The 10,939-nt window shown below is 48.0% G+C and overlaps 1 protein-coding gene across 1 annotated transcript; it reads left to right on the forward strand.

Moving 5' to 3' along the window:
- Window positions 1-3,236: 3,236 nt before the first annotated feature.
- HPS6 (HPS6 biogenesis of lysosomal organelles complex 2 subunit 3) lies at window positions 3,237-6,590 on the forward strand. The gene has a single exon (XM_069239580.1). The coding sequence runs from the start codon at window positions 3,467-3,469 to the stop codon at window positions 5,864-5,866; it is 2,400 nt and encodes a 799-aa protein (XP_069095681.1). The 5' UTR covers window positions 3,237-3,466; the 3' UTR covers window positions 5,867-6,590.
- The last annotated feature ends 4,349 nt before the right edge of the window (window positions 6,591-10,939 follow it).

The following is a 10,939-nucleotide window of genomic DNA, read 5'->3' on the forward strand; positions in this document are numbered from 1 at the left end:
TCATCAATCTCAGAGCCTTCAACGAGTGGGTCGTGTACAGGCACTTCAAAATGGAAGGCATTCACATGCTCAGGGATCTCCTGCTGCATGGGGATTGGCTGATTCGACTGGACCTCAAGGATGCTTACCTGACGGTCCAGATTTTTCCCCCTCATCGCCGATTCCTGCAATTCCTCTGGAGGGATCAGGTGTTCGAGTTCACATCCCTGCCCTTCGGACTGTCGTCGGCACCTTGGTGCTTCACGAAACTGCTCAAACCAGTGGTGGAGTACCTACGGTCTCGAGGGATCCGTTTGATAATTTACCTCGACGACATCCTCCTGGTGGACCAGTCCCGCACGCAGCTAATATCCAATGCAAACACAGCTATTCAGCTCCTCCAGGACTTGGGGTTCGTGATAAACTCCCAGAAGTCGGACCTTCTTACCTCATAGTCCATGACCTTCCTGGGGTTCCTCATCGACTCCCAGGCAGCCTCCCTCAGTCTCCCTGGCTAGCAGATATCCAAAATCAAGAAAGAGTTGTCAAAGGTCTTTAAGCGCGACAGGATCTCGCTCCGACAATTGGCCAGAGTGGTGGGACTCCTCTCATCCTCGATTCAGGCCATCTTCCCGGGCCCGCTTCACTACAGGGCCCTTCAACGCCTGAAGGCTCACCACCTGCGACGCGGCCTTACTTATTCCGAACTGATAACTCTCCCCCAGGAGGCACGGACGGAGATCCAGTGGTGGCTGGACCACATGGAGGCGTGGAACAGCAGGGCGATCTTCAGAGCCTCGCCGGACCTCGTGATAGAGTTGGACGCCAGCCATTACGGCTGGGGGGCCTGATGTGGGGATGTCTCAATCGGGGGACGCTGGACCCCACGGGAACTCAACCTTCACATCAACTGCCTTGAACTCCTAGCGGGATCCTTCGCGATCAAGTCCTTGACGCGGGACAAGGTCTCCTGTTGCATTCTCTTGAGAATGGACAACGTATCGGCGGTGCAATACATAAACCGTTTGGGGGGCACCCACTCGAAAGCCCTAGCGGAGCTGGCGAAGGATTTCTGGCACTTCTGCCTCCAACAGCAGATATCGGTGACGGCGGAGTACCTTCCGGGCTCCCAGAACACCCTTGCGGACTGGAACTCCAGATATCTGGAGGATCCCAGCATTTGGTCGACTGGACAGAACTGTATTCCTTGCGCTCATGAAGCGCTGGGGTCTCTGTTCAGTGGACCTCTTTGTGTCCAGGTGGAATGCCCACCTACCACAATACTTCAGCTGGCGTCCGGACCCCGGTGCGGCGGCGGTAGACGCATTCCTACAGGATTGGGGGCGGGATCAGAGTTATGCGTTTCCCCCTTTCCTCCTAATCCCGAGAGTGACAGCGCAAGTACGTCACCAAGGGGCTACAGTGATCCTGATTACTCTGCTGTGGAGATCGCAGGTGTGGTTTCCTTCCCTTCTGGAACTCTCTTGCGATCTTCTGTTTCAGCTTCCGGTCTTCCCGACCATTCTATTGAATCCAGAAGGACAGTTACACCCGCTGGTCCTTCAGGGCCATCTCTCTTTGGTGGCTTGGAGGATTTCTGGTCCTGCTGGACGGACCACAGACTTTCACAGGAGGCTGAAAGATTTATCAGACAAGCTTGGGCACTGAGTACCTGTAAAAGATACAAGTATCGCTAGGCTCATTGGTGTGTGAGAAGGCATATCGATCCCATGGGGGCCCAGATTACTGATGTCATAAATTTCCTAGCCGCTCTTGCGGAGGCAGGTCAGTCCTACTGCTCGATTAATTTGGTTTGATCTGTGATATCAGCGGGACACCCCCCCATTAACAATTGCCCGGTGGGGGGAGCACCCATGGGTGAGCAAGCTACTAAAAGGCATCCGGTTGACCAGACCTCCTGAACCCAGGTACTCCACATTGTGGGACGTCAACCAGGTTCTACACCTGTTGCTCTCTAGGCAAGACAACCAGTATCTTTCCCAGAAGGAATTGTCAGCAAAGTTAGCTATTCTGCTCTGCCTCATCTCGTGTAAGCATGTCTCGGATGTGAGAGCTCTGGACATATCCGCTAGGGTTTTGTCTCCAGAGGGATATCCAGACGTACAAAGTGTAATACCAGGTCGGTAACCTATCCTGCTTTTGAACATACGCCCAAACTCTGTGTGGTAAGGTATCTGAAGGCATATGAGGAAGTGACAGCTGAACTTCGGCCCCTGGGGGAACGACAATTGTTGATTTCCATAAAGAAACCCTTTAGAGCAGTTTCCTCCCCCTCCATTGCTAGGTGGGTCAAATGGATTTTGATGGAAGCGGGCATCAATGTGCAGGTTTTTGGGGCACACTCCACTCCGGGGGCCATGGCCTCCAAAGTAGTACAGCTAGGGGGAAGGCAGGAGGACATCATGAACGCGGCCGACTGGTCGTCGGAATCCACGTTTAAAAAAATCTATTTTAAGCCCATCCACAAAGCAGCCTCTTTGGTGGTAGGTAAGCTTTAAACATGCATAATCCTCGCCTCCGGTAAGGACACGGAGTTTTTATGCATCTCTGCGGAATGCCAGAGTCAAATTCTGTGAGTTCTGCCCAATCCGGTTGTGAGGTCACTTACTGTGACGTCACTTCCTGTGACGCCATGTGCAGTACCCGTGGCATGATGCCACTGACATACCGCCTACTGTGGTTAGTCCCCCCACCACTTTTATTTTTATTTTAAGACTCCAGCCCTGTTTTTCATATATCTTTTGTGTCCTTTAACTTCGCTGCTTGAGAATACAGTTAGGACAGTCGTCATAATCGAGCCTGTGTCTTGTAATAGCATTTTGAAGAAATAATGAAAGAAGCAGAGTTGAGGTAAAAGTTGTGTGTGAGGATTTAAATGATTTCGCTCTATGTTCTTAGATCGAGGAATTAGGTACAACTAACAACTTAGGGTGTATTGATATAAGAGGAATTCCCACCTTCGAGTCGATCGCTAAAATACTCGGAAGAAGTAACCAGTTGTAAAGAAGACTCGAGTTCCGTTAGATACTAAAAGACTTTATTTTGACAGCTTCCAACCCCTCCCGCCCACTTATGCAGCACGGCATCTCTGTCAGGCCGGGGCGCGGACCACTGTCCCATTGGCCTGGGGCTGGCAGCTCCCTCTTGACGGGGCGAGCTTGACCCCCGCCGGCCCTTCACCACTCCCCGCGGCCTCCCTCCGCCCGTCCCGCGCCAATCCCCGCTACTTCTTCCGCCGGACCCCGCCCGGCTGCCCCACCTCACTGCTGTGGGACGGGAAGTTAAGAGCAAGCGGGACGCGAAAGAGCGAAGACAGAGTCGAGTTGCCGGAAATTAAAGGCCCGTGATGTCAGCGCCGGGGGCGGTGGGCTGAGTGCGGGGCCGAGGCGCGGGGCTGGGAGTCACGGGACAGCCTGCGCCCCTGGGATGCCGCTGGGGCGGGCACGGCAGGCAGCGGGGAGCCAGCATGAGTCAGGCCGGGCGGCCGCCCCGCCGGGCGTCGGACTTGGAGGACTTCGGCCGCTGCCAGGAGCTGAGGGAGGCGCTGCGAGCGGAGGGAGGCGGCGTGGAGGTGCACAGCAGCCCGGACGGGCGGCACCTCCTGCTGCTGCGGAGGGACCGCCGGCTGCTGCAGGCCTTTGACCGTATCCCGTCACCTGCCGCGCCGCACCGGCCCCGGGGCCGCCTGCAAAGGAGCTGGGCGCCGCTGCAGCCCTCCGTGGCCGGGCTGCTGTTCCTGGAGGGCTCGGGCCCCGCCTGGGTGCTGGCCGTGGTTTGGGAGAACGGCCAGGCGGAGGTGTGGGGTTACCGGGAGGAGGAGGACGGCTGGTCGCAGCGGCAGAGCTTGGAGCTGTGCATCAGCCCCCGGGCCCGGGTGGTGGCTGTATGCAGCCACCGGCGGGGCTTGACCTGGTGCGAGGAGAGACCACCCTCGGGTGCTAGCCTGGCCAGTGCCGCCACTCTTGGCTACTGCGTGTGCCACCGTGACCTGGAACTCCGCGGTCCCCAACTGATCCTGGGGCCCATGAAGATCCTCCTTCACCACAGCCCTCGTTTTCAGCTGCTGGCTTCTCCGCAACACGTCTACCTTCTGCCAAGTACTCCCACCAACCCGAGCTGTATTTCCAAAACTCTGCTCGTCTGGGCGCCTGCAGAGGGCAAAGTCAGGGTGGTGGCCCCGTCCACAGGTGCCATCCACAGCACAGGCCTCACGCTGGGGGACTCAGATTTCAAGAACCTCTTGTTCAAGTGCCTTGGGCTAATGCCCTCCATTGAGCATGCAGATATTCAAAGCTTTGCCTTGTCCAGATGTGGGGGATTATTGCTCGTGACCCAAAGAGGGGTAGTGAGTTTGCTTCAACCTGAAGGCACTCTGAGACGTGTTTACGACTTTGGTGGTAGCCCCCTTGACCCTGAGGAGCTTGTCCAGATGCAGATTTTTGGCGGTACTTTGGTCTGCTTTCTTTCCGGAGTCCTCTATCTCATCAATTCAAACATTGGGCGATTGAGGGAAAAGAAGATTCTCAGTACTAATAAGATCCTTTTCATGCCACCCTTCAGCGAGGGCAAAATCCAGTTTCTGACACACACGGGCATTTATGAGATTGCCCTGCCTGACATCCCTGTTGGAGGTAGCGGTTCAGATCCAGTACTTGTGGAGATGGTTTATGAAGAAGCCTGCAAATACTATCAGCAGAGGAGCCTGGGGAACACAACACTTACTGTGGAGAGCCTAAAAGAAGGGGGTATGTTCCAGGCTCCCCTTGCACTCTCATCCATACTGCAGTCTCGTCAGAATGCCAAGATTCCTGCTGACCATCGAGGACAATTTGATAAACTGATGCACACTATAAATGCTGACATTGAAATTTACCTAAGTTTGAAACATCTCAAGTCATGCATTATCAGCTTGTCTGAAACAGATACTGAACAGTATTGTGAAAATCTGGTGGATCAGGAGATCATTCGCCTTCTTAATTCTGGTTTGGAGAGTGAGAACATGGTGTACATGAACTACTTGTTTAACACTTTCCCCCATGCATCATGGAAGTCCATTAGCAGGTGTCTCCAGCTGCAGCAGAATGGAGTTGGTCAGTCTATAGACAAAGCCGTACTAGATGTTTGGAAGAAGATTTTGGTGCCAATCCCTTCTATGTCACAGGAAGCCGCAGTGAATGGTGTGCTACCTCTGTTTGAGTTGATCTGCCAGTCTATGTACAGTTACAAGCCCAAGGGACTGGCCAGTTTTGTCGCAAAGGCGCAACAATATGTTGGGGTTCACTGGAATTACAGTAACAATTGCGAAGTCAATCCCTTGTACAAAAGGGCAATGTCCGTGCTGGAGAAGAGGCGATTCAACACTACAGCCAGTGATGATACAGACATTGAGGTTGACATTCTGCTTTGCAGTGAAAGGCCCACTGCTGTTACTCAAGCCGTAAATCTGCTGATACAGGGCAAAAGGTGGGGTAAGGTTGTTGAGGTTGCTGCAAGATATCTCCGGGTGAGTCCAGTGGTGCATAAGGACGTTTTTACCATTTTCCTCATTGAGTTTGCACAGCATCGTGAGCTAGATCCTTACCTTGACCAAGTGTGGGAGATGTGCCCCCAAGAAATGAAAGCTACCGAAATACTTAACATTGTTCTAAAGCACATCCCAAGTTCAGCAGATGACTGCGTACCTTTCTCAAGCCACAGTGGTGACCAAGTAACTATTGGCTTACTGAGGCCACTGTTAAATAAAGTGTTGCAGTTTCGGTCAAGCTCCGATGGGCTGTTTGATGACAAGTTACATACTCCATCTTTCCCTCCCCAAACTCCCCCAAGGGAACATAGGATAATGCCAAAGACTGTTTCTGAACATTGACTGACAAAGTTCTGCAATAAAGGGCTTCTTCTTCACCAGATATATTTGCAAAGTTATGCCAGAAAATGAGCCACAAATTAGGTGTGTACAATGTGCTCACATGCATTTACCCTTAAGCCCTCGGTCTGTTTTGTACACAAAGAAAACAAAATCAGCCTTGCTATTTTAATGCATTTTGAGTGGACCATTGTGTGAAAGAATTCGTGTTTAGGTGGTAGAACAATTGCTGCAATGCTACACTTTTACCAGCGGGCAACCAATTGTCAACTGGGTTGTCAACCAGTGTTCCAGGTCCATCTACTCAATATTTATATTTTGCGAGTACAGTTACCCCCACCGTTGAACCCACACTCTAGCATTGCAGCCTTCAGTTATTTTGTTTTTTCGAGCCACAAAAAAATATTTGGCTGCTCACTGACATATAGTGGTCCTGACTGGAATTTATACTTGGCCCCTTAAAATTGTTGCTCATGGTCGTGCATGTTATGCCATATACCAGTGGTGGTTTGTTTATATTTAGGTATCTTGGATGCTTGTGAATGCTGCCTTTTAATACATCTGTATGCACTTTTTGTGGAAAAAGAAAATGCAATTAAATACGTCTTCCACTTCCCCAGTGCAGCCAACCTCTTTTGGTTCAGAGAGACAGACTTGTCTACAGAAGAAGCTTTTCAAATGTAGAAGCCGAATCTGAGTTTGAATTATAACATTGCTTTTCCTGGCACCTTTTGTAGTGATTTCTGTAGTGTTCTTGGTCTTCTACACACTTTTCATCCTCTAAACTTCATATTGTTCGTAAATTCGACAGTATTCAGGAAGTTATTACTAATTTCCCTCGTTCTTCCACAAGTGATAAATACAATGTTTTCAGTGAAATAATTTTGTTAAGTACAATCTTAGAATGAACATAAACGTAATGTAATTTTCAAAGCCTTTGACCAGTTGCTGTATAGTGTACATATTATCTAGCGTTGTGATGACTATATATATATATATATATATATATATATATATATATATATATATATATATTTTAACTGATCTTGGAAAAATGGCTTTATTTGATAAACTGACGCATTTGTATTTTACCTCCAGTGGAAATAGATAGCTTTGTCAGAACATAGTGCCACACGCATTACTTAGATAACTACGTATTTGATCCTACCATGCTCCAGTGGATGGTCTATGTTGACTATCGCACTCCCTCCTTTGTAATACATTTTGGTTTTGTTTCCCCCTCCCTCCCCCACAACACGGGAGGCTTTCATACACTTCATATGTTTTCTGCAGCTTCTCTCTTCCACGCCGCCCAGACGGTTCAGTATCTTTTAGAAGATGCGTCGTGTTTCGCCATTCCTTGGTGGCTGGGGTGTGGTGAACGGTTTGCCGTGGACCCGCAAGGCTCCTTGGGTCACTCTCTGCTTTCACAGGTAGTTTAGCGAATGTATGTAGAAGGCATGACGTGTGCTTCCAGTTTTGCCGGTTTGCGGTTTGCTCTTTCTGCTCCGAGGAACTGGAAGGTAGTGATACCTTGGGCAGTGGGGCGACCAGAGCAAGTACTTGCGTCAAGGAACAGTGTAAGTCGTGACGCACTCTCACACGTGCTCTTAATATGGTTTATTTTGTACATTTAACTGTATTTCAATAACATCATTATTGTTTGAAACCCCTTAAATTCATTTATCTCAAGACAAAATAAAATCATACTCGAAATTTGAACCCACTTCAGTAATTGTTTTGGCAAATAACCATGTTGCCAATCTCCACCGAGTTCAAATTGTCTGCAGTTTAATTTACAGCAGGCCGCAATAGCATTGGTATGGCCTGAAGTGACTTTCACAAGAGAGAGATATACAGCACCAGTATGTTAGTTTTTGGATGGTTATTAGCGCCCACCGAATACTATTTCAGGGGGGCCGTTTCTGTGTAGAGGTGTGTGGCCAAGTTAGAAGGCAGGCATGGAGAGCTTTTCAATTAGCACTCCAGAGGGATGTTTGCATTTGAAGCTCCTTCGTCATGCAGAGCGCTGACATCAGCTTATTGAAATGTCTTTGGTTGGGGGACTGGCACCGGAAAATGGATTAGAAGTCCGCCTGTACATGTCATTCGTTTGAACCTTAAATGATTAAACATCTGTTCACTGATAGAAAAGTAGTTGAACATTTTGTGATGCTTGGTGGGTGTACTGCCTCTGGTGCAGATGAAAGTCCTGTCGAAAATGTTCCCTTGCTTAGAGGATGGGAAGGCTGAGCTCCTGGGCGCTTGTGTCATTAACATGCAAAATGCTTGTCTGTCCCTCTGCTTTCCATTAGAGGAATTGTACCAGCGGTATGGAAGATTCTAAAAGGTTGCATGCCACAGAACCTACTCATGTTTTCCTGTCATTAAGATGTTAGAAGAAAAACGTCCATTTAAATTAAATGGTACTGCTACAGTTTAAGTGGGGTTTCTGTTTATCGCCGCCCAACGTTATTTATACACCTCACATAATAATTAGGGGAAAAATGAGCAACCCCGTTTTTGTAAGCTTTGTACAGTGATGTAAAACGAAATTATAACATTTTCAGTTTACGCTGTTCTCAGAGAAAGTGAATCGTGTCTCATCACTGCATCCCTGAATGAGAAACTCTGTAGGTTAAGTATTTGTGGGAGTCCAAGTAGTCTTGTCAAGAGCAGGGTGATGTTTGGGCAAGGATTGGGATCCAACAGCCTGAGCTGTCATTGTGCATAAAATCAAAGGAGAATAATGAAAGATGCCCCAAAAGAGTAATCTCAAACAACTTCGAGGCTTATCTGTATTTTTTTGGGGTCAGGAATAGTAATGTACTTATTGTTTATGCCACATTTGCTATGTGGGATGAGTGAGAGGAGTATATAGTTCCTGTCTTGTAGTAAACATTGTGTAGGCATTTGGTAACAATCCTAATATAGAAAACATATTGAAATATAAATACCTGCATATTGGGGGAAATTCTGAGGGGGGGGGAAGGCTAGACTTGCCACGTGCCAATGTGCTAGAACCTGAATGCACATGGTTGTTTGGAGCACTGGCTACCAGAGAAGATTCTGGGTTTAGCAACAAAGAAGATCATTTTCTTTTAGAAACTGTCATTGACATAAATTACAGAACTTGAATCAAAGCCGCTGTCTAATTCCAAGTCATTGGTTTCTTTGATGTCCTCATTGACATGCCTGATGAATGAGACACTTCACGTATTTTTGGCAGGTGCTATTCCTTGTCAATGACTCTAGAAAAAAACCACATTATTTGCCATTTGTTGCGCTGCTACAGAGGGACTAACATTTTGTACTCTCCCTTCAACCTGCGTTACATTTTCTGATCATCTTCCTGATCTGAGAAAAGTTTCTTGAACTATAACATTATCGTTCGTGTACTGTTATTTTTCCTGAAGAGGAAGAGTTCTGTACAAACGTTGACGGGTGTATTCATTGAAAATCTTTAGGCAAAATACTGGGTAAGTAGTACAACGATATTAATGGTAAGATGGCTAGCAAATGCCTTCTGGTCATTGTGCTTTACTCATAACGGAGCACAACGCTGTACCCTTTTAATCATATATAATTGTTGTAAGGTGGATGTCCCTTGAATGGTGCCAAGGGCCGAGCATTGCTTTTTGCCCATAAACACCCCCCTCTAAAAAAAAAAAAAAGTTTCACATCCTATTGTACAAGCCTCCACTTACCATTTTGAAAAATGTGCATAAGGGAATGTTATTGACATGCCCATCTAGAATAATGCAGTTATTTGCATGGGTGGCACAGGGCTGTACTGAAAGTGTTGGTCAATCAGAGCGATCACCTACCTAAAACTAATCACCATGCATAACGCACTTAAGTCCTTTGAATCTTTACATAAAGAAAATTGCCTGATGTTTGGTGCTTGCCAATGACACACTGCCTACAAAAGTGGTTTGGCGTTTAGGGCATGGTGTAGTGTATAGGTTGAGGTGCTGACTTGCCCTCATATCAGTACCAGGACGGCAATTTTGGGAAGTGGTGTCAGGTTCATGTAGCATCCATGTCAATTGTCTGTTTTTTGAGGCAGGCCCTGTTCAACACTAGAACCTTCTGGCAAACAACAGTAAATATGCTGTACCCTGAGAGAGACTGGGTAACTCTGTTAGACACCTATAATAAATATGTGAGAGAAGCTAAGATGACACTTAAAATCTCCACAATTGGTACTGTTCCCCCCCATAGCTGAATATTGGAAAAGAGTGTGAGCAGAGGTGGCACTGCCAATTAGACAGCTTGAGTACATCAATTCAGTTGGCTCTACTCTGACATGAGTGACTTTAGATCTTGGCAGATAGAATACACATCGCAAACTTGACGGATACCATAAGGAATAATGGTATCATAATACAGCGGACGGGATATCTGTCACGTTTGTGAAGGAGTATTCCCCGCCGCCCAAATATAAATCAGTCCCTTAGTAGGGATGTCGAATTTTAGGCACATATGGATTGCAAAATCCCTAAATGCTCCGCCATATGTATTCTACACCAGTGGAGTTGGCTGTCCGTACACACCATTAATGAATGGTGCTCAGGGTTAATGTGGATAGACCTGCGATCTAGTGATATTTTCATTGATTTATGGGGGAGTTTCCTTGCTGATAGTGACATCCTCCATGCACTGACTCCCCAGCTCTGACAGTTTAGTCTCTGTAGGTCTCATAGTGTGCCCCATGCCTCACGATGATACACTCTTTCACTAGCGTGCGCCCCCTCCCCTTTTTTGCTGCCAAGAATCCTACGTGCTGCAGGCTCATCTCCGTGGGTCAAACGGTGTGGTCTATAAAGCCACCTGTCCTCCAGCCAGCAGCCCTTGTTTTCCTTCTAGTGCTGTACCCCGGTGCCTGTCCAGTCCTCCCCACCCTTATGCCTGGATATCCGTTGTTCCCTACTGTCCATCTCCTTCCACACCCCAATGGTGGTTCAGTCAAGCACTCAAATTACCCCAGTGACTTATTACCCTATCTACTATGCGACCATACACCCACATGGGCGGCTTAGTATCGCGAAGGGCATCATTTATTATTGGCCACAA

This window comes from Pleurodeles waltl, chromosome 6, assembly GCF_031143425.1.
Source record: "Pleurodeles waltl isolate 20211129_DDA chromosome 6, aPleWal1.hap1.20221129, whole genome shotgun sequence".
In the NCBI taxonomy this organism is placed as follows: Eukaryota; Metazoa; Chordata; class Amphibia; order Caudata; family Salamandridae; genus Pleurodeles; species Pleurodeles waltl.